We start from the raw sequence: 23,898 nt of genomic DNA, 5'->3' as shown, positions 1-23,898 counted from the left end.
CTAACCGAGGGAACTCTGTGGTTTTGTGTATATTACTCAGGTGTGTGTGTGTGTGTGTGTGTGTGTGTGTGTGTGTGTGTGTGTGTGTGTGTGTGTGTGTGTGTGTGTGTGTGTGTGTGTGTATGTATTGTGGATATTCTAATGTGCACAAGGTGTGTGTGTGTGTGTGTGTGTGAGTGTGGATGCTGAATTACTCTCAGCTCAAGGCTCCAGGTACTTTACCTTTCAGTGGCTTATACGAAGTCTTCTCCTGTTTGCTATTTAGAACCACAGCACCATTTCTAGTTTTTGAGTAGTTTATTGGGGATAAGAGCCTCCTGGGACATTTTCCCCCCAGCCAGCTTCAAACCTCAATGCTCAGATCTCAGCCTCGAGTAGCTAGGATTACAGGTGTGAACCACTGATGCCCGGTTCCTGTTATATTTTTAAGTGTTCCATTAAAGAAACTCTTTCTACTCTAATAATAATAATACTAGTAATAAAAACTAAGCTTACTTGGTTTGAAAGCTCTTTTTTGTAATATTAACTCTATAAAAATATCACTTAAAATTCCAGTGAATAAAAAATGAAGGAGAGAATATATGGATTTATAACTATAGGCAGCAATACATTATATAATTATTAGGGTAGCCTTCTAATTATCTACCCTTGATACGTAAGCAGAAGAGAATAAGGTTCTACTTTCTCTTTAATCTTGAATTATTTTCATCAATTCATTGCTTAAACTCCTACCCCAAAGAATTTTGACAGCTCATAATAAAAGATACAAACATAACAAGAACAATGAGATAAAGATACTGAACTTATCATCTTGTGATAAGAAAACAGGCAGTAGGTAGAAGGTGCCCTGCACAGTTGCACAGAAATCTGAATGTCAGCCCTGACAGCTGATAAACAAGGAAACATGCCACAGAGGTGCCATTATTTAATGAATGGCTAGCTGGTTATTGGACTTGAAAGGATATTATTTGGTGGTCTGCAGGTTAGAGAAACAAGACCAGGGAGTTGTCTTTCTCCCTTTTTCCTGAGCGGAATATAGGTTAACATCTAGAACTGGGGCATATTGTAGAGGCTTTCGTGCAAGTCTGAAGCTGAAAATAAAATAGCTGATGAGAGGAAGCCATAAAGGCAGAAATAAAGCCTAGGTGAGCTCAAGGCCACAGAGTCAGCCTCTGTATTTAGGCAAACTTCATCTACATTACTCTAAATATAGCTCACTAACTGTTTACAGAGGCTACCTCTGGAGCTCCCAGAGAAACTCTTTCTTTCTTTTTCACTTACTTAGTCAATCTTGGAAAATTGGGGGTTGGGAGACATTACCAAAATGAGTAAGATGATATAATTTTAAAAACATAGAGAGCTTTTTAGCATTATGGAATGAACTTTGATAACTATGCAGTATCAAAAAGGCAATAGAAAAATGCTTGTGGTAAACACTCATCTTTTTGTTAATAGCTACCATTTTTTAGGTATTTGAATTCTCTAATAATTTAAGATTTGAGGGTCTCCAAACACCATTTAAATGCTAGTGTGCAGCAATTAGCAGTGGATGATTTTTTCCATAATCCAGTAACAATTTTCAAATATTGACAGCTTAATTTTTTTCAAAGCTAAGAAAATTTCATGAATGATCAACAGATTGTGCAGTTCAAATAAGAGAATAGATAGAGATTTCTTGTCAAAGTATCGTGGGCATAACAGACCTTCAATAAAATCAAAGCAATAGAAAATCAGGTAGCTTTGACAAAGTATTTTTTGCTGCTAGGGGCTGGTGGCTCATGCCTGTGATCCTAGATACTTAGGAGGCTGAGATCTGAGGATTACAGCTCAAATCAACCCAGGTAGGAAAGTCTGTGAAACTCTTATCTCCAATTAAACATCAAAAAGCTAGAAGTGGTGTTGTGGCTCAAGTGATAGAGAGCTCCCCTTGAGCTGAAGAGCTCAGGAACAATGCCCAGACCCAGAGTCCAAGCCCCATGATGAACAAAAAATAAAAATAAGATATAAAAAATAAAATAGTATTTTTCTGCTAATTTCTTTAAACACTAGAAAGTTTAGGAAAAATCTTGATTTCTTATTATTTTCACCTGAATTCTCCAGCTAATTGATATAAGGAACAGGAGAACCATCAACACTGCACATTTGGAAGAACAAGCCTGTGTTAGCTGTTGACATTGAGGTAGTCCAAGTGAAAAGATTTGCTGTTTGCCACATTTAGCTTAAATAAGTTCCCTTCCATCTTAGAATATAAAAAAATAAGGAAATAACAGTGCTTATAAAAATCTGCTTCTATTAAATTTGGAAGTGCAAGAATTTGGGCAGTGATCTGTGAACCTGAAAACATAGTCTGAGTGGCCAATGTACAGAAACTTTCTGTTTCAAACCCAGAGTACTATGCCACTTTGGCCACCAATCTTTTATTTTGTATGAAATAGATACCCTGTGGATGTGTGAAAATATAAACAGGTCAGCACTAAGAACTAAATATTTAGAACCATTGGAAAAGGCATTTGGATTGGTATAAGCAAAGTAATAATGTAGCCTTACTGAACCTTGTGGATCCCATTTTCCCATTAAACGTAATTAAATCTACTGATATAAATATGCTCTTCCCTCATTTGAATATTCCTACTTCCTTCTTGCACAGAACTCTCTTAAGGATTCAAGTTGAGACTTTAAATACTAAAATCCACTAGTCACCAAAAGATGTTTGCCATGTAATATTAATTTTAATATTTAAATACTCCTAAAGGCCCCGAGGTTCTTAAAATGATTTGAAAAGCAGTTCTATTCTAAGGTTTATCTGGATCCATGTGTCAAATTTCATACCACAGTGTTACTACCCTTTTGGGCCACAAGATTCAATACTTTGCTCTTATTCTAAAAAAATCCTGTTTGTTTCTTTACTTTCTTTGTATATACTCCGTCCACACCTCCTTACTCATGCATGGTGAATAGCCTGTGGTTTGTGGCCTCCGTGACTAGAACACGTATTAATGGAGGCCAGAAAATAAGCTCAGGTTGGATTTTCTTCCCCAGCATTTGCCTCTAATCCTCACCCTCCCATCCTATGGCCTGAAGCTTCTAGAATAGTAAGAACACCCAGAATACCTGTCTACCCATAGGTCAGTCGGCAGACATTGCCAACACTGAAGGAGAAAGTTCTCCTTGTTCTGGAACAATTGTAATGTGAAACTCATTATTAAGATGAACACCAAGTAAATTCCATTCCCTACTTCCCCACCTGGAGGCAAACTTTCCTAACACCGTTTTGAGAGAAATGCCCTTCCAGTCACCTACACAGCACCTCTGAGTTTGCCCAGTGTTTGCCCAGTCTTGTTTCAAGAGGAACCTACCTAGTAGGCTATTCATCCCTATGACTTCCTTGTCCCTCTGAGTAACTAGTATATACATTATACCTATAACAGACCTGTACACATATATACATGCTTCTATAAACAGAGTGAGGACACAGAGAACAGCTACTTGGTTAATTTTCATGAATTTGCTTAGATCAGGCAGTTTGATTCATATTTCAAGTAGGATTCGGTACTTTTCTATGTCAGACCCTTCACTGGGCAGTTTGTACAAGTAAGACATTAAGTCTACAAGACAGATGAGACAGAGCCCTTGGTCTTGAGAAGGTACAACTTATAAGGCACAAACCAAAATTTCAAGTGAGCAATGAAAAAGAAAGGCTTCCCTGAGAAAGTCACTTTTCAGACTGTTGAGTGAGCAGAATTTCCCAGGCAACAGATGCAGAAGGCTTTTATGTTCTATCTAGATTTCAATGAGCATTGCAATGTCTTTCTCCCTTATCCTGCAAGGGGTTCTTGGTAAACTGTTAGGAAAATCTGAAAAATAAGTAAACCCCACTAAGGAAAAAGTTTAAAACAGGATCCAAAGACTGGAATCCTTTATAACTCTGTTTACCATATTAACATAAATCTGGGTAAACAATGAGATAAGCGTAACCATGATATGTTAAAAGTAAGGAAACTCACTCTGTTGTTGAGATGTATGTTTCCATCATGGTCTGGATAAAACTCATACATAGTCTGCTAGCAAAACTATGAACACCTGAGAGTAATATTCATGTTACTCCACGGAATAAACTGTCCAAGCACTACAAATATTACTTAAGCAAGCCTCTCAGGCATTTTTAAACATACAAATGTGAACCTCGGGGGAAATGATCAAATTCTTTAAGCTATCTGACAATGAACAATTCGGGTTTTTTTTTTTTTTTTACATTGGGAAATGATTTAAAAGGAAAACAACTTTATTGGTCGATCTTATTACTTATGTGTAATATGTAGATTTTTACCAAGAAAACTTTGAGAGAAACATAATCTGACTTTTCTTGGCCTAGGCAATCTGTTTTTAAAGAAAAGTGGGTTATCTCATGTTTTACACAAGGCAGTATTTTAATAGGCCAAGGTTCACTACCGCATTTAAGCTGAGGATTGAAGAAATTTGCCCTTCCCACTGACTACAATGTCTACATTCAGACACGAAACACAAAACAATTGTTGAACATAAGAAAGAAAGGCAATGGAGTCAGGAAAGGATGGCTATTTCTGGTTTAAAAATATCAATATTTTCAGCAGCTAGGCGTCTTCATTTTATGAATCGTATGCTCTCAAGTCTAACACAATCTTAATATATTTTTACAAAATGCAGCCCTGCCAGGTACTTAGACTGCCAGCAGCACATTAACAAATACCTTTGTTGTTTGTATTTATCTGGTTGCAAATACTTGAACACTACACTGACCAAGTTGGCTAGAACAAACATCTTTTATTAACACATGTTTAACAGGATTTAAAATATTCATAGGAAATGTGCATTATTATCATTTGGCATAGCACACTAGATTTTTAAAAATGCATGGAACTGGATATTGGTGGCACCTTGATGTAAATGACAAATTATTTGGGGGAAAAAATCTATTAAAATTCCTCGCATCCCTTTGTCTGTCCGTGTGAACTTGGTTTTGCATGCAGCATTGGCTCCTTGGTTGTAGCTCATTTCCTTCCTAGGTTTCTCTTTTTGGTTTCAGCCATGCCACATGGTTGATGAACATCACTGTCTTGAAACATCATGCTAAAAAATATTGACATGGGTGACCTATCTGGACACGGTAGAGTTTTGAGACTGTGGCTGATGAAGAGAAGTACCCATCGAGGGGAGGAAATTCTAATGCGGGCACAAGAGGACTTCTCTGTTTCATTCTCTAAGATGATCTGTGGAATTTTTATATTAAAGATTGCACTTTTCTGAACAGGAGGTTGCTGGTCAGGATCAAGTCTGAAGTGTGATTCTGGCACGGAGCTGTCAGTATGGGTAGTTTTATAAGCAGTGTTCTATATCCTTGACAGAAAAACTGCTTGTGCCCGATGCCAATCATTCATGTCTTTGTCAACTATATTGCACATCCTTTCAGAGCTGGCATCCATCTCCACTGACATCCAAAAATATAGAGTTCACTGTCACCACCTCTTAGGGGCATGTGTACATTGGGAACTTACACTTCGGGGGTACATGGTCAGCTTTTGATTCTTTAATATTGTGTGTAACTTCACAGTGTACATGAAAAGCAAGGAAGGGACCAATTCATCTATCTGGGAGATAGTAAAACAAAAATGAGAGCTGGGTGCCAGGTGCCCATGGCTCAGGTCTATAATTCTAGCCACTTCGGAGGATGAGGTCTAAGGATTGTGGTTCTAAGCCCTTACAGGAAAGTTCATGAGACTCTTATCTCCAATTAATCACCAAAAAGCCAGAAGTGGAGCTGTGGCTCAAGTGGTAGAGAAAGCTGGAAATGGATCTGTGACCAAGTGGTTGAGTACCAGCCTTAAGCAAAAACATCTAAAGCACCGTGCACATGTCCTGAGTTTAAGCCCCTAAAACAGTACACACACACATGCACACATGGGCATACACACACACACACACACACACACACACACACACACACACACACACACACACACACACACACACACACACACACACACACACACCAGTTAGGTATCTTGAGTTAACATTTGCTGTTTAATCAAATGTTACTCATTCTTAAAAAATAAAAATAAGGAGTTAAAATTTCATTCCAAACACAGACACAGACACATCTCACAAAGATGAACTGGGTCTCTGTATGAAAGTTATAACCATATACACCCTGTAAGCCTTGTTTTATAGTAAGAAGAGTCAGCAGGAAAGTTTGATCAACAAAGGATGATATGCTAGTTGATCACTGTTTAGAAGTTGTTTATGTGGGCAGTGTTTTCCTGCCTATAGACAGGATACCATGGGGCCCAGGCAATAAGGACTGAGAATAGCTTATCCACTGAGAAAATATGAATGTTGACCTTTCTCTGGGGGAAACAGAAACAATGCCCAAGGAAGCAAGCTTTATCTTCCTGGCTTTTCCAACCTGCCATTCTATTAAGCCATTACCTCGGCAGTGAGCTGAATAATTATTTTCAGTTAATCTTTCTTGAGACCCATCAAACACACAGTTATACCTAAGAAGGAGATTAAGCATCTATCTTCAGGATTATTTTTTATAGGCTATGTCTCTTCAAAAATCTGCTTGGAGTGTAAGCTCTCCAATTCATAAATCTGAAAAGGGTTGAAATCTGACTCCAGACTGTGTACAATATTTCCTAGGCCTGAGACCAAAAAATATTGGCTGTACCCTTGCAAATCACCTAACTTGCTCCCCAGGAGCAATTACAAATTGGGAAAAATAGGTTAAGTATCATATAGTATCGTTCATAGTGGGTTTTTAAAAAGTGAAATAAACCTTTAAAATGGCAAAAAGTTCTATTTCTGTCTCATTGTATATGTAATCACCAAACTAATACAATTAGGGGTATAAAAACAAAGTGTACTTAATGCATAATTAATGTTGTTTTAAATATGATATGCTTAATGCCTAGCATTTTGAAACACACTCAGTTTCTCATTAGATATAAAGCCAGAATGGCAAGAGGCCAAGAGAGCAACGTTTCCTAAGGTGCCTGTGATTATAAGATTTGACAAGATTATCCCTAAAATCTCATTGCTCAAAGATACAGGGCCCTCATCACTCATTGTGCTGTGATTTAATTCCCAACTCTTTAATATATACATTTCTCTTAATATATATTATAGATGCAACTAATAAAAACAAAATATACCAATGTTTTTATTCATAAATATATCTTAATGACCGATATGCATATTTTATTCCTAATGTATCTATGTATATAATCTAAATATATACATATTTACATATGTGTGAATTCACAAATATAATGCACATATATTTACATATATGTATATATACACACATATATGTGTTATATATAGACACACACAGAGACAACTTTAATAAAAATAATCTAGAGAGTTCTCTATTAGTAAATAAAGCAACTCCAACTCACCCTTTACAATCCCTGAAGAATCTGGGTTATCAAGTTCTTCTCTCTAGATGGTATATTTTAGAGTTAACTGTAACTCCTAGATGGTATATTTCGGAGCTGAGTATAAGTACAATAGGAGGAAGGGTCTCTGCTTCCAGAGATAAGTGTATGGAAGCTGTAAGTACACCATGACATAATGTCCATATTTCACTCCCCAACAAAGCAGAAGAAATCTGGTCATAGGACAGGGTACCTAATGTGTCCAGAAGGACAGAACAGGCTCACATCATGATTTAACATGAATTCCTTCGTCCAGTTTGCAAGCCAGCCGAACTCTCCTATATGCTAAGAACACATTTTTATTCCTTCTGGAAAACTGACCACCTTTATTGCTTCTTTTGCCCGGGAAAAGATCATTGTGATTTAATGACAAGAGAATAAGGGAGGCTCATTTCCTTGTTTCGGAAGAATTAAAGACATTGCGACTAGCAAATGTAGAAGACATTTGGCTTTGTATTACTTCCACTACTTACTGTCCTCTGTGGTCATGAACGCAATCCAAGAACTGTGAACACTGCCAAATCCATTGGAGGCAACCAACCGAAACTCATACTCTGTGTATGGCTGGAGATCTCTCACTTCATAGTTTAAGGATGCTGAAGGATGAGGAAATAATCTATACAAGAGAAAGATTAACTAAGAAGCTCTAGAAATTGAAAGAAATAAAATCACGTAAATTCTCACTGCATAAAGTTTTCAGAGAATGCCAGCATATATGTAAGTGCTGCCATTTTGTGACATCCACTGACGTCTCTCTCAAAGTAAGTAGCCATTACTTGCAGATTTGTAGTCTTGAATTTATGTGATATGTAAATGCTAGTTGTAGTAAGGCTGATGTCCATGTGGAATTTGTAGCACAAACTGTAACAGCTATCACCCTTTTCTAATTATGATTGAGGTCCAGTTTGTGACTTTCAAGTATATCCTGGTTTCATGAAATGTCTGTATTCATGAAAGGGTTACCATGAAAAAATATTACTTTCAATGTTATATAAAAGAAAAGTGGATCTTTTGCCAAGCAAATTATCCATCCACTTGCTGGTTTGTTTGTGCTTTATTACTTGGAACTCTTCAGAGATAACTGTGCTTGTTGCCGACGAGAACTGACCTATTCTTCAACATGTTTATACATCTATTGGATAAACCAGGTGGTAGAAAGATACACAAACTACAGCGCTCACTCTTGAAAGCCAAGGGTGGAGCAGCCAGGCCTCATCTGGAGTTGGTATCTGGGAGAGCCAGGGGCGTTGTTACGAGCTGGTGTAGACCAGACAACCTGAAGACTGGTTGGAGTGGCAGATGAAAGCCTGGGAGGCAGCAGGCCATCTGGAGCTGTCGGAAAACACAGATGAATTAGAGCAGAGAAAACTGTGGAGAACATATGCTGGATGGAGTGGAAATGCTCCATATACTGGAAAAACTGTTCCTCAGGATCAACAACAATGTTAAACATGGTCCATTTAATTTAACATTTTAATTCCTGAGCTACGGTACTTCCTTATTGTGTATTTCAACACAATGACATTAGTACTTCAGTCTTAAAAGGCAGCCCCGAAAACAGCAAGACGAATGAGTATGTGAGACTATTCCCACCTGTACTTCTGTTTTCTTAATGGAAAACATGGAGGGAACTTAGGGAGGCAAATATGAAAGTAGCTTTTAAATTTAACTCCTTTGCTCAACAGACCAAGAAATGGAACATAGAAAGTCCAGTTTCTTTTATGCCTTCCATCTGTGTTGCCCATTGTCACTTGAATCATACTATTGCATCTTAACACAATGGCTTTATTTCCTTTACTTGAGAAAATATGAAAACTCAACTTTTACTTTATGCGTATTTTGCAGTCATTCCTTTGCACACTGCCCCTGCCTTTACTCAAATAAGTTCTAGTGTTCTCCCACACACACCATTTTTGGTAAATTTTGTCATAGAGGTGATATACAGAGAGGTTACAGCTACATAAGTCAGGCAAAGAATTCATTTCTTTTTGTACAATGGCATCCCTTCCCTCGTTCTCTCCCAGTTTTTGCTTCCTATTCCACCCACAAGTTGTATAGTTCATTTTCAACAGAGTGAGTACCACGCTGCATTTGTTCACCCTTTGTCCCTCAATTTCTATGCCCCATTTATCCTCCCAAAGACAGATAAGTGAATGAGCAAGACAAAAAAGAAGACAAAAACAGCAATGAAGAAAAATAAATCCTTGTTTCCATTTCCTGGAGTTATAAGTCCTAGTTTGGAGAGAGCATATTGTTTTTTCTGGTACTGATCCAAATCTGTCCTGAATTCAACACAACTGCATGATATTATCTATCAGGAAACTGTATTTTAATTGTTCTAGATGGCCTAATAAAAAATGAGTGAAACTAAAGCCCAATCTCCAGTCTAATTTAAAAATACCTTTTAAAAATACCTTTTACCTTTTAACCTGAGTAATTTTCCCAACAAGTACAGCCTGAATGTATAGCCTGAAAGTATAGCCAATCACATGAGCATTCGTTCTAAAGCTAGATGAAAACTCAGAAGCAAATTAAACAAAGACCATGTGACTGTAAGAAAATTATGTAATGATGCTGAGCCTGTATTTTCTGATCTTTAAAGACAATAATTTTCCCCTCGAAAATAGTTGTGAAAAAGCAGAGAGCATCTAAATGTAATAATTTCTTTGGGGCAGTGGAAATTCTTAGCTGACAACTATATTGTTATTATTATTACTAATTATTGGAAGACTGGTCTGAACTTCCTTTAGAATAATTTTTATTATTATTGTAACATAATTAGTAAGGAATAATCTGACCATTCTAATCTAACTTCCCTCTTATTAGAACCATAGACCCAGGAAACTACAGATGCATACAGCCATTGGTGGAAGAGGAACAGTTATAGAAATAATGAAAAAAGAAACATCAGGGTCCGCTTTCAATTTTCTTTTCGGTTTCATCTCATGCAGTATGTGGATTTTATGTTCTCTACAGTTTAGGACAATCTGCCTGTGAACAGGGAGGCTAACAGACAGTCACGGGTGGGGAATGGAAGAATTAGATTACATGTTTCAACCATCTTCTCTAAGGGTTTTTGAGTTCATCAATAATTCATTCATTTCTTAATACACATTTATGGAGGCTCCATTCTGTCCTGACTAGGGTTCTTCATTTGGAGAGAAAAACAGACCTAATTAAAACAGATCTGAGCTCTGCCCCTGTGGAGCTTACACTGAAGAGGAAAGATATCTACCTGGGAGGGGAAAAATGCTAAGAGAAGAAAGTGAAAAGGAGTGTGTAATTTTAGTTATTAAATAATAATTTGGATGAGATTAAAAGGTTATAGGAGGGCCACATAATTAGGTGACATTTGAGCAGCGCTAGCAATGACATGAGGGGGCTGCCATGAGTTATGTCTAGAGGGAGAGCCCTCTAGCCAGAAAACAGGAAGAACAGAGGTAGGTAGGGAGGAGGGGGAAGTTCTTTGTGTATGCAGAACAGCAGAGAGATCAGTGTGATGGAGTAGATCAAGGAAGAAAGAGAGGGAAAGTGAAAGCACTTAGTGGGACTGGCAGGAAGTACAATGGCTAGGACACTGAAAAGTCCTAGACACTGAAAGCCTTGTGTTCCATCCTAAGTGTGTCTGAGAGTCATTGCAGTGTTCTAGTACAGCAAATGACACAACAGGAACTAAAGAGGACAAGAAGGAAGAGTGGAGAAGGGATATCATCACTGTAATCATTCACATGTAAGGGTCTAGTGGCTTAGATTTGAGTGAAGAGGGATTGTAGTGAGATATGTTCCCTTGAGTTGGGGAAAAATGTTAACAGAGCATATGAAAATGCCATTGTTCTCAGCCCAGACGCTCAAGTGAATGGTACTACCATTCCTGAGAGGAGAAACACTTGGGAGAGAAATAACGTATGGAGAGATCAAGAATTGTATTTTGGCTGCATTTTCATAAGAGTTATTTTGTATAGCAGCCTCGAGTGGAGATCTGGAGGAATAAGTTACATGCATAGTCTTGGGTAGAAGTTCTGGGCCCATGTAGATACGGTATTTAAAGGTTGGAGATAAAAGGAATGAAGTAGAGGCTGAGGGGAGAGGACAGAGGGAAGAAATAAGAGGTCTGAAACCTGAGCCCCAAAACCCACCAAAACTTTAGGGGTAGTCTCTAATGTAAATTAAGCTGAGAAGGAGTGGTCAGTGAAGTAGAAGAAAGCGAGAAGGTGGATGGGTACTGAGGTCAAAGAAGGAAAGCGTGTTTTGAAAAAAAAGAAGGACCAATCAACTGCGCAAATGTGAAGAGAATTTAGGGTAAAAAGGATCCTGGGAATTAGACTTGGCATTTGGCCATGCAGAGTCGGTTCATGACCTTGTCAAGAGCAGAGCAATGCAGAGGTGGACACAGCAGTTTGGTTGAAGGTGACTGAGAAGAGCATGAGGAGAAATGAGCAGATCTGGTGAGTGCAGACAATTCTTTTGAGGGAATTTTATTGTAAAGGGGAGTTAAAAATGGTACAGGCGCTATCGAAGCTCGTAGTACCAAAGCAGTTTCCTAAGACTAGCTCATTTATGAATGCTTATTGGAGATTTCTCCTATAAGCAATTGAGGGGGAGGCCAAGGTAGAAAAGGCAAGAGCAATGGCCTGAGCAAAGTTCTTGTGAGAGAAGCAAAACAGGTCACATGTGAATTGAATGCAGAGTCGGGGCTGCTGGCTGTTAAAGAGATCAAGGGTACTATGTTGTTGATGTAAATACAAAGACTGAGATGCAGAGAAGTAGGTAGGCTTGGTGATGGATCAAGAACAAAGTTCTCTGATGATGTCCATTTCTATAGTGAGTAAATGACAATGAAACACATCCACTGACTGGCAAGCATGAGGGTGTATGGGATGAGACAGGAAAAGTTATGAAATATTCTCCCATCAAAAGCATCACGTGACAGAAAATGCAACGCAATTGTTGTCAGGGTCTGCTACCGCATAACTTAACTCTGAGTCTTGTTAGGTGTGGAGAACATATAATTCTCAAGTCTTTAAAAATGATATTATGGAGCTGGGCGCCGGTGGCTCACATCTGTAATTCTATCTACTCAGGAAGCTGAGATCTGAGGATCACAGTTCAAAGCCAGCCCAAGCAGGAAAGTCCCTGAGACTCTTATCTCCAATAAACCACCAGAAAACTGGAAGTGGTGCTGTGGCTCAAGTGGTAGAGTGCTAGAGCTGAAGAGCCGAGGGACAGCACTCAGGCCCAGAGTTCAAGCCCCATGACCAAATAAAAAAAAAAAAAAAAAGAGGTTATTGTATCTATCAACACAAGTCATTTTGATAATGCTGAGGGTTTAGGTTTTGTTTTGTATTTGCCAGTACTGGGGCTTAAACACAAGGCTTCACACTCTAAGTTGGCATTTTTATCAAGGCTCATGCTTCAAGACTTGAATCACACCTCTACTTCCAGCATTTTTACTGGTTGATTAAAGATAAAATCTCTCATGTTTGTCTGCCCAGACTAGTTTTGAATCACAATCTTCCAGTCTCAACCTCTGAGTAGCTAGGATTATAGGTGTGAACCACCAGTAACGGGTTTAATGTTGATTTCATATCAACATATCTTCTTGGGTTCCTTGGTAACCTGTACAAACATATAAAATAAGCACTATAAAAATAGGGGAAAAGTGAAAATTCATTTAATATATAAGATGAAATCATGTCTTTCCTTTCCTTTTTATTAATAAGTTTTTTATTGTGAAAATACTGTACAGAGGGATTACAATTATATAAGCAAGGTAATGAGTACATTTCTTATCAAGCATTGTTGCCTCCTCCTTTGTTTCCCTTAACCATCCCTGCCCTTCCCTGTGAGACTCCTCCCTTCCTGCTAAAGTTGTAAAGTTCGTTTTTCGATATAGCAACTTGTACATCTCATTGTTGCAATGGGTCCACCTGTATCCCTATTTAAACAATTTGTTTTTTTCCCTTCCCCTCCCCAAATTATACCAACTTTCATCTTATTGTTCTAAAAAAGTAAAATGCCGCTGATGATCTAATCTTTTAATGAATATTAGTCATCAGCGTGAAAAGAATCATAGTTTTTTTTTTGTATGCACACAAAAACTGTTTCATATTGCTCCACTACTGAGATGGCATAGAGGAGCATCCAAAAGTGGGCTCTATAAGAACATTCAACCATCATGTAAAAAAAAAAAAGCAATATGTTCATTAAAGTGGTCACAGTTGCTTATTAAAAAAATGCAAATTCTCCCAAAATTATTGTTTAAAAATCATCTATCTATAACTGCTCATTCTGTATGCTTTCAGTAAGGCTGAATTCTGTAAACCTTTCTTTCCCCTCTGTTTAACCCCTTTTATCCTAGCTCGACTCCTTAGAGGCTCCTTAGCACTGAAGCAATAACGGCTAGCCAGCCATAATTCCACCCCTGGTTTCTTAACAGAAGAGCCTTGTATCTATCAGCTTGATATATTGGCTCCAAGATGCCATGTTGCTCAAAAAGCTTCTCTCAAGTTTAATATGACCCTCTCGGGGCAAACGCTCCACAGACAAGCTCCTGAATCAACATATCTTGTCCAGTAAATACTAATTCTACATGGCAACTGGATAAAACAGCTACCCCATCTATAAATCCAAAGGAAGGGAGGTTATTTTTTTAATAAACTTTCAAACTCAAGCTCTGTGGAAGGCAAAATTAATACAAAACATTAAGTAATAAATCGAGGCCAGACCTGGTCTAGGTAGCATAATGATTTTGAATATACAATTTGATTACAATTTTAAGTGATTATCCTTTTGGATGTTTTTCTATGTAAGATAAATTCCCACAAGGCAAACAAAATTATTTACATATGCTCCAAATCTTGTCCCATATAGATTTATAGAACTCTGTGGGAGAGAACTCCATAGCAAAAATAGAGACTTTCTCCCATCTAGCAGGTAACTACTAAGATAGTAAGAACCAAAGGAAGGGAGAAAAAGAAATGCTTGTACTCCCCTTATGTACAGATTTCTTTCTCGGGACATCTTAACATCTTAGTAATACTGTAGGGTATTTGCATGCACGTGCATTGCAAAACTGTGGAATACAATGCTGCATTAAGACACTCCACCCCTCAAACCCACATTAATTGGTGCTAAGACTACTGCAGCAGGATCTTGTAGGGTGGCCAAAGGTAGAGTAGATAGAAAGAGGGGTAAGATTATCTTCTGCATATTTTATAGGTAAACATGCCTGACATAACTGTAAAAGAACATGCTCATAGCATGACAGAGCTATGATGCTTTGAAGGATTCAGAAGTTGGAAACATCCAAGCAGCTTTGTCACTGCCAGGAGGGCCGGGCAGGCTCTTTCAAAGAGTCCTTGCAGGTGAATCATGTTCTGAGCCTCATTCAGTACCTCAAGGCTTTCCTAACTCTTCCTGTGCTTATTCCAATCAGATGTAATACTTCTTGGTCCATTTGGATACTGACTACTCCTCAAATTACCCCCTTATTGCATTCTCAAGTAAGTTTCTCTTTTAACATAAAAGATACAATGGACCTTTATCTATGTGAACCCTTACTACATTGCTGAATAAATTGGCACATATTGCATTGCATATTTCTCCATCATTTTCTGAAATAGCTTTCATAGGAGTCAGGATTTTAAATTCTAGTTTCCAGAATGGAAAATTAAAGTTCAGACACATGTACTGAGTCATTGAGTCATAAACAAATTAAAAACAGAAGGCAAGACTCGATTTCCAGTCATTCAACCATATGTCATTTTAAAAGATATTAATTATGAGGAATATACAGATGTGCTAACAAATGGACATTCAACCTTGAACACAAGGGTGTGCAAACACAGAGTGTTGAGTGGTAACAAGTATATTAAAATAGATTGATTGTCCACAACATACTCTCGTTAGGCCTAACTTTTTAAACACAAACTGTGTGCCAGATTCTTAATTATAATTTTTCCCTTGAAATTCTACTACAAAATTGTGGTGTTAGCTCCTTGTACTGTCAAAAAAGAAGCCAGGACTCAGAGAAGTTAAGTATTTACCTGGAATTATGACTACTGATACAGTGAGAATTCATACTAGAATTGTTTAGTTCAAAGACATTGCTCTTAATTCTATGACATGAATGCATCTGTTATAAGAAGTGGTTTTGAATAACTACAAATGTATGAAATAAATGTACAATAAAATCATTTACGATATTAAATGGGTCTCAATAGGAATTCTTTTCAGACTAAAGCATATTCCTTTTTGAATATTTTTACTATATTTAAGAAATTGTACAAAGGAGTTGACATATGACAAAACAGTTTATGATATATATACATATATCATATATATACATATATACATATATATATATACATATATATACATATCATATACAGTGTATATGATATGATCAATGTCACCCTTTTAACATTCTCACCCACCCCTCCAAACTCACTCCTTCCCTCACTTTTCTTTCTTTCTTTTTTTACGTTTGTTTTTATTGTAAAAATGCTGTATAGAAGGGTTACAGTTACATGGGCAAGGTAATGAGTACATTTCCTATTGAGCATTGTTGCTTCCTCCTTTGTTTTCTCCCTACCATCCCTTCTCTCCCACCTCCACCTCCCTGCCCCTCCCTGCCCCCCCCCACAAGAAGTTGTAAATTTCGTTTTCAACATAGTATTTTGTATCTCATTGTTACAATGAGTCAATCTGTATCCTTATTTAAGCATTTTGTTTTTTCCCTTCCCCTCCCCAAATTAGAGAAGTGAATATACAAGATGCAGGGCACTGACCTCAAATACAGTAAAAATAGGGGTTATACCATGGGGGAGGAACATACAAAGAAACAAAAAAAATCACATGGTACATTATAAATACATTAGAAACAATAGCAAGAAAGAAAAAAAGATATTTGTGTCCCTATCTTGGGGTTCATTTTGCTTAACGTCATCTTATCTGGTCATATGTACATAGCTTTTGACCTTTTCTGCTTGTCCTACACAGGTACTAGTTATTGCAAATAAGGGAAACAGTGGGACCTATGTTTCTTTGGGCCTGGCTTGCTTCACTTAGTATAATTTTTTCCAAGTCTTTCCATTTTTTTGATCCATTCATCTACTGAGGGGCATCTCAACCTCTCTAGCCTCAAAAGAAATGCAGATCAAAAAAAACAACATTGAGATTCTACCTCACCCCAGTTAGAATGTCTAGAATCAAGAACTCTAATAACAACAGATGCTGGAGGGGATGTGGCCAGAAGGGAACCCTACTCCATTGTTGGTGGGAGTGTAAACTTGTTCAACCACTTTGGAAAGCAGTATAGAGGTTCCTCAAAAGACTCCACATAGAGCTCCCCGATGACCCAGCAATCCCACTTTTGGGCATTTACCCAAATGATCACAAACAAGACCATACTAAAGCTACCAGCACAGCTATGTTTATTGCGGCATTATTTACCATAGCTAACATATGGAACCAACTCACTTTTCTTAATTTTTAGGATATGCACTGGATTTTTTTGCCACTTAACAAAACTGTTTTTTTAATCTGTGTCATCCCTCCTTCCTTTTCACTCCCCTTTGACCCTCTACTTCCCTCAGTTTTCTAAATTCTGTGGCATATACAATAAATTCTTGGTTACATTTTCTCCCCTCTCCTCCTTTATTCAGCTATTCCTCCCCTACCCCGCCTCAGGCACCTCCCTTCTGGCAGGTACCCATTTTCAGGTACTTAGTTGTTGGGCTTTGACTTAGTCTTTCTAAGAATTACACTATTTGAGCTCTCCTTATATGATATATGATATCTTATATGATTTCACTGTATTATACTTTAATTAATTCATTTGTAACCACTTGCCTATAATGATAACAGCTTGGTAGAGGGACAAAAACAGGCCTGAGGATCAATGAATCAGAATAGAGGACCCAGAAATGAATCCACAGACTTATAGCCATCTAGTGTTCGATAAGGGAGTAAAAAAACAGAAGGGTGGAAGAAAGACAGCCTTTTCAGCAAATGATGCTGGTAAAATTGGATATCCACCCTGAAACCAGATCCTTATATATCTCCTTACACCAGCATCAATTCAAAATGGATAAAAGACCTCAGTGTAAGACTAGAAATCATGAAATTATTATAGAAAAGACGAGGGAAACACTATGGCTTCTAGGCACAGGTTGAAATGTTCTAGGTAAAGACCCAGAAACACAAGTCAAAGAAAACTTCATAAATAGGATTGCATCAAACTTAAAAGTTTCTGCATGGCAAAGGATATTGCTAACAAGCTAAATAGAAACACACAGAAACCCAGCTATATATCAGAAAATGTCCTAGTGTGCAGCATATACAGAAAACTTAAAAAATTTAAATCCTCCAAAAAAAATCAACAACCCAATGAATAAATAGGCTAATGAGCTAAATCCTATTTTTTCCTAGTCTCAAGGCTTGAACTCTGGGCCTGGGCACTGTCCCTGAGCTTCTTTTGCTCAAGGCTAGCACTCTACCACTTGAGTCACAGCATCATTTCCAGCTTTTTCTGTTTATATGGTGCTAAGGAATTGAACCCAGGGCTTCATGCATGCTAGGCAAGCACTCTACCACTAAGCTACATTCCTAGCCCATCATATTCTTAAACAAGACTTCCTGGGCTAATTTCACAGCAGGGTCTCCTTATCATTCCAGAAAGACCCTCAGCATACAACTACCAATGGGAGTTTGCCAGTGTTCAGAAACTGGTCAAAGTCCACTGAAATTTGCTTGGAAGCAATGTCAAATTAGCTCAGAAATACTACTATTCACTTCATTCATTCATCATCGATTTCTCTGTGTCCTTGCAAATAAGGGAAAACTGACATCAGAGGCCAGGTGTCTGAAGGTAAATGAAGCTGAATGATGACAATTCCATGTTACATGACATAAATGTATAATAACATAATTGCATATAGTCTCTATAGAATATGCATGGTATATTTTTAAGGCAGCAAATATTTTTAAAGGCATCTATTAAATGTCTGGCCTGTTATATGAACAGGAAACGTAGTAATGAACAACTAGAAAAGTTTTGTGAAGCTTAGCAAGGAAAAACACATGAGAAAAAATGAAATGGAGACAAAACTGTGAGGACAGTGAGGGTGGTGACTGCGACAGGCTGAAGTAATGGGTAATTACTCAGTCACAGAAAACGCCAGTTCAGTGAAACTATGTAAGTGTTCCAGAAAGAAAGGGAAAATACTTCAATATAGATATAACAAAATTTAATATAATTCCCCAATGTAATTTTAAAACATTGAAAATAAGACACAGAAAATAAGGCTAAGAAATGTACTCTTTATCTGACTTATGTAACTGTAACTCCTCTGAGCATCGCCTTTATAAATAACAGTAAAAATGCACGAAAGGAACAACAAAAAAGACTTTGCATAATAAAATCCATTTATTAAAAAAAGACAGAAAACAAGTCTAACTAGTGATAAGAAAGAACCAGAACATTATTACACAAAACAGAGACTAAGTTTAGCTATTGCCACTAAGTACTACACTTTCTCAGAGTTTTGGGAGCCCGGGAAGGAAGGAATGAAGGAAGGAGGGAAGGAAGGAAGGAAGGAAGGAAGGAAGGACAGAAAGAAAGAAAGAAAGAAAGAAAGAAAGAAAGAAAGAAAGAAAGAAAGAAAGAAAGAAAGAAAGAAGCAAGAAAGGAAGGAAGGAGGGAAGGAAGGAAGGAAGGAGGGAAGGAAGGAAGGAAGGAGGGAAGGAAAGAGAAAGAAAGAAAGAGAAGGAAGGGAGGAAGGAAAGAAGGAAAGAAGGAAAGAAGGAAGGAAGATAGATGAGCTATAAACTTTTACTTTCTTTGTATGTGTCAGTTGGTCATGGAGCTTGAACTGGGCCTGGGCAATGTCTCTTAGTTATTTTGTTCAAAGCTACTGCTCTACCACATGAGCCACAACTCTACTTCATGACATTTTGGTGGCTAACTGGAAATAACTTCCCTTCTAGTCTGGCTTCAAACTGCAATCCTCAGATCTCAGTCTCTCAAGTAGCTAGAATAGTATGATTTTTAAATTTATTTAGTTCTTCCAGGAAGTTTTCACTGTATGGACATGAGTGAGTTTATAACGTACTCCCAATACTAAACAAAATTATCTTAGAGTGTTTTTATTTTCTTTTATTCCAGTTTTTGCAGTTATGGGATTTGAATGTATAGCCTCTCTTACACTTGCTAGGCAAACATTACAACACTGAGCCATAGATTCAGCTATTAGTTTTTCTTAAATATATAGATGATAGTCAATCAATTACTTTATCTGATTTCTCAAAAGGACTACCTATAATCCTCTCACCAAATAAAATTTATATTTAAATCAACATTAATCACCTGACATTAGTTATGTCTCTTGATTTATTTATTTTTCAGCATTTATTTTTTTCTTTGATTCATCAGGCAACTTTGTACCTGAGAAATCCCAGACTTGGTTTCAGAGGAAAATTAGAAAAACAAAATGCATGACAGGTGATACGGACCTAAGCTGAAGAATGGCCCTTTTCTAACACCCTCCCCAATGTAGTAAGTATCTAGTACAAAACCTCTGTCTAGAAAGACAGAAGGTGCTTGAAATGGAATTTTGTGAAAAACAAAACAAAATAAAATCATCACCTAATTCTTATCTCAGTGGCAAAATTAAACATTTTAGAGATTATTTCTTAATACATGAAGCTGGTAGAGCACTTGTCCTCCTCTCTGACTTCTTTTTGGGGGGAAGAGGGTGCTATATTTTTCAGAAAAATCCAGATATTCTCCAACATTTCACAACAATGTGACTATATCCATCAAAACCAATGCAAACATTTTCCCAAAAGAACATGAAACCCAATGGACAGATCTCTCACTTGGCTCAAGTAATTATTCTTTGTGAAATGAAAAATAGCCACTGCGATCACCAAGAATGCTTTAATTAGAATGCAAAAGAAGTCAGTACATCCCTGGTTACAGCATATAATAGGAGTAATATAGAAAAAGGGGGCAGAGGTAGGTCAGGCCACCGGAATAAAAAGACACCACTGAATACTAATTACTATTGACCATCTTGAGTAAAAAAAATCCACTTCACATCAGCAATTATAAGACCCAAGCAACATACGTCCACCTGCATCTGTCCTTGTGATTTAAGATTAAAGAATGGCTTCTAATTTCTCTGTGAGACCATTTTAGTGACTGTGTTAACCAGTCAACATCAGACAGACTGATGTTGTCCTCTGTTCATTTTGAAAGACCTCAAAGTTGTGAATGATGTAGCTAATTGTGTGTTGAGAAAAAAGAGCGATTTTGAATCTGACTCGATAAATTATCTGTTCAACTAGGCTATAGGACTGTGTTAACTTTGTCAGACTAATTAGAAGCCCTGAAGTTGGTGGTCAGAATTCCCAGAAGAATTTTTCTTTTTGTTGTATCCAAATTTTGCTCTTTTCCCTTACATAAATTTCCGTGATTTACACTTAACTTAAGCCTTTGCTTTTGACATTTGAATTCTTCTTAATATTCCTAAGAGAATATCTTACTATTACAGTGATTTTTGTATGCCATCATAGCCATCTAATTAGTATAAATTTAATTTTCTTTTGCTTGAGTATCTGGCTATTTGAATGCTCTTTCTTTAGCACATATCTTCATTTGGAAAAAATTTAAAATATGTGCAACAAAATATTCATTGATTAATTTTATATTTAGTTCAAATATTTAGCTCATTCACTTTAGTTAAAAGAATTATGTGAAGAATTTAACAAAGTTAAATAGTTTTCACAATTACTAAATTCAAGCTAGTGTCAAAGCCATTTTCTTTTTTTAAGCTATTTTCTTTAGAATTAAAAGAGTGAGTTAATATTATCCCTTGCTGAATGTTTCTAACAAGAAACACAAACAAAAGAGAGCCAACTTAGGTGGTAAAGAAATAAATTATTATATTTTAGACTTAGATTCTCTGTAAAATCATTACGATCTCTCTAAATTGCTATTTCTAAAGATTCTCTATAAAAATCATGCTATTTTAGGGTTGAACCAAGTATCTAGAAATTAAGTGATCTTTGAGTAATTTTTTTCTTTAGCTATTTAATTGTTTTTGTTTTTGATTTCTGTACCTTTTGTCATGTTTGTAAGTTTATCTGTTTTGGGGAGGGGGAGGGGAAGCATAGAAATGGTAGGACAAACAGTGAACCAATTCAGCAGTGATACTCACTAGACACTATGTTGGAAATGAACTATACAACTTGGGGGAAAGGGAAGATGGGAGGGGAGAAAACACCACTGTTCAAATGGAAATGTACTCAACACCTGACTTATGTAACTGTAACCTGCCTACATATAACTTTTACAATAAAATTTAAAAAATAATCAGAATGGATTGGTTATTTAAAACCATCATAACTCCAGCATGGCATATAATATTCAAATTGAATACTATTACTCAACTCAAGTCATAACATTATCAGATGACATGCCATTACCTGAATGATGTCTATGCTCTATTTTTCACCCACTGGTAATAATATCAGGTGTGTGTGGGTCTTTCAGAAGTGGTAAGGCAGAACTTTCATGTGAAATAGACAAGAACTCTGTAGCTTCTGCATGGCTCGAGTGGGAAGAGCACTGTTTCTGAGGAAGCCAATTAGCACCAAGTCTGCTGGCACCTTGGTCTTAGGTCCCAGTCTCTAGATCTCCAAAGTATAAATTTCTGCTGTTAAAGAGCCATCAGTCTATGGTATTTTATTATAACAGGAAGAACAGAATAAGAAATTATCCTTTACCTCAGTTAGTGAATTTCACATATAGTCATATATAGTCTTCTATTAATGTAAACTTTCTTTGATTAAGAACATATATATGAGAGTAATACCAAGAAATGTTATCATTTTAGGATATTGAATAGATTAAGAATTCTTTAAGAAAAATATTTATATTAATAATCCTTTAACTTGGGTAATGGACACATTAAAATAAGAAAAACATAGTAAACCATACACAACTTGCCCCAGAATCTAGTGTCTTGCACCTATAATCCTAGCTACCTGCGAGGCCGAGGTTAAGGAACTGCACTTCAAGGTCAGCCCAGGCAGGAAAATTCACGAGACCCTCTTCTTAACAAAGAGCTGGAAATTAAGATTTTAACCAAATCTGATTTTTAGCATCCATAAAAGTTAATGAGAAAAATGTACATCTATGGATGTACATATAACACATAAAGAAAGGTTAGCATGTGGGAGATATTCATATAGATGTATCTATGAATGGTATCTTTCCCCTCATATATACCCTACTTTCATCTTCTCTCAGGAAAATTTGCAACTGTCTTTCTAAGCAAGTCCTGAGAAAAAGCAAAGAGTATAAGAAAAAATGTTTCCCTGGCAATAAGCCTAGTATTGTAAGTAATTTCAGTTTAATCCTTCCTGAGAAAAAAATCTCTCAAATAACATATTTAAATCTTAGAGATTTCCAAACAGGCTTTAGTCATTCACTACTTCTGTGGGATGACAGCATCCTTTATGTCTCTATCAGATATAGTAACAGAAATTACTGTATGTTTTATTAAAAACCTATTTGTGTCTGTCTCTTTTTCTTTAATCTAAAACCCTAATTTAGTTGTTGTTCCCTTAGGTACAAAGTACACAGTTCATAATTCATTTGATATAAAATGTCACTTTAGATTCTTGCCCTTCTTTGATAAAATGAAAAAAAAAACCATGTACATTTCAATTTCCTCAATGCCAGAACTACCAGGAAGAACCCCCTGTTGTGCTTCTCAAAGACCTTCGTGTTAAATTAAACATCAAGATTCAGAAACTGTGGGGAGGAATATTTCTAAGACAGAGAGAACAAATACATTAGACAGAGGGAGACAGCAAATGCTTTTCTTACCAGTGAAGCATAACTCCCAAAGAGTGTCTTTGATCTTCAAATTAGTCCTCACTTATAATTTAGCATACCACCACTAGTCTGCTGTTTCCTTACATTTATTTTTCAAAGCAGGCAGTCGTTAAAATCAGCAAGGAAATTTTTTTAAAAGTTAGATGTCTTTGGGTGAGACTAACTTTCATTTTGATGGTGATGATTTATGGAAATTTTGTACTTAATATTATACTTTATCTTTTTTAAGCAAATAATTGAGCACCTACTTATGAGTCAGGTGTTCTCTGAGCATGCATGCGCACACACACACATGCACACATTATCTCTTGCTCAAACTCATAAAGGAAGGTTCTATGATTATAAATACCCTTTCTCAGATGAACAAATGAAGGCTTTGTTTTCAGGTTCACACTTTCCAGGCTCACACATTTGGTAAACGAACATGGACTGCAACAATAGGAAGTCCATTCACTGGATTCTACAGTTTGACGGACACTGTGGTTAAGTTATCCACTATGTATGATGTGTAATATATTC

General features: G+C 36.9%; 1 protein-coding gene across 1 annotated transcript in view; it reads right to left on the bottom strand.

Annotated features, from left to right (window-relative positions):
• Ush2a (usherin) overlaps window positions 1–23,898 on the bottom strand; it is a 640,266-nt gene that overhangs the window by 226,664 nt on the left and 389,704 nt on the right. The window contains exons 38-39 of the mRNA XM_070041435.1: window positions 8,654–8,804; window positions 7,946–8,088 (exon numbers count right to left, since the gene is read on the bottom strand). Coding sequence (XP_069897536.1) covers window positions 7,946–8,088; window positions 8,654–8,804 — 294 coding nt within the window. The remainder of the gene's footprint in view (window positions 1–7,945; window positions 8,089–8,653; window positions 8,805–23,898) is intronic.

The sequence above is a fragment of the Dipodomys merriami genome, unplaced genomic scaffold, assembly GCF_024711535.1.
Source record: "Dipodomys merriami isolate MVZ:Mamm:240054 unplaced genomic scaffold, mDipMer1.0.p SCAF_31, whole genome shotgun sequence".
Taxonomy (NCBI): Eukaryota; Metazoa; Chordata; class Mammalia; order Rodentia; family Heteromyidae; genus Dipodomys; species Dipodomys merriami.
This window is presented reverse-complemented; position numbering and strand designations above follow the sequence as displayed.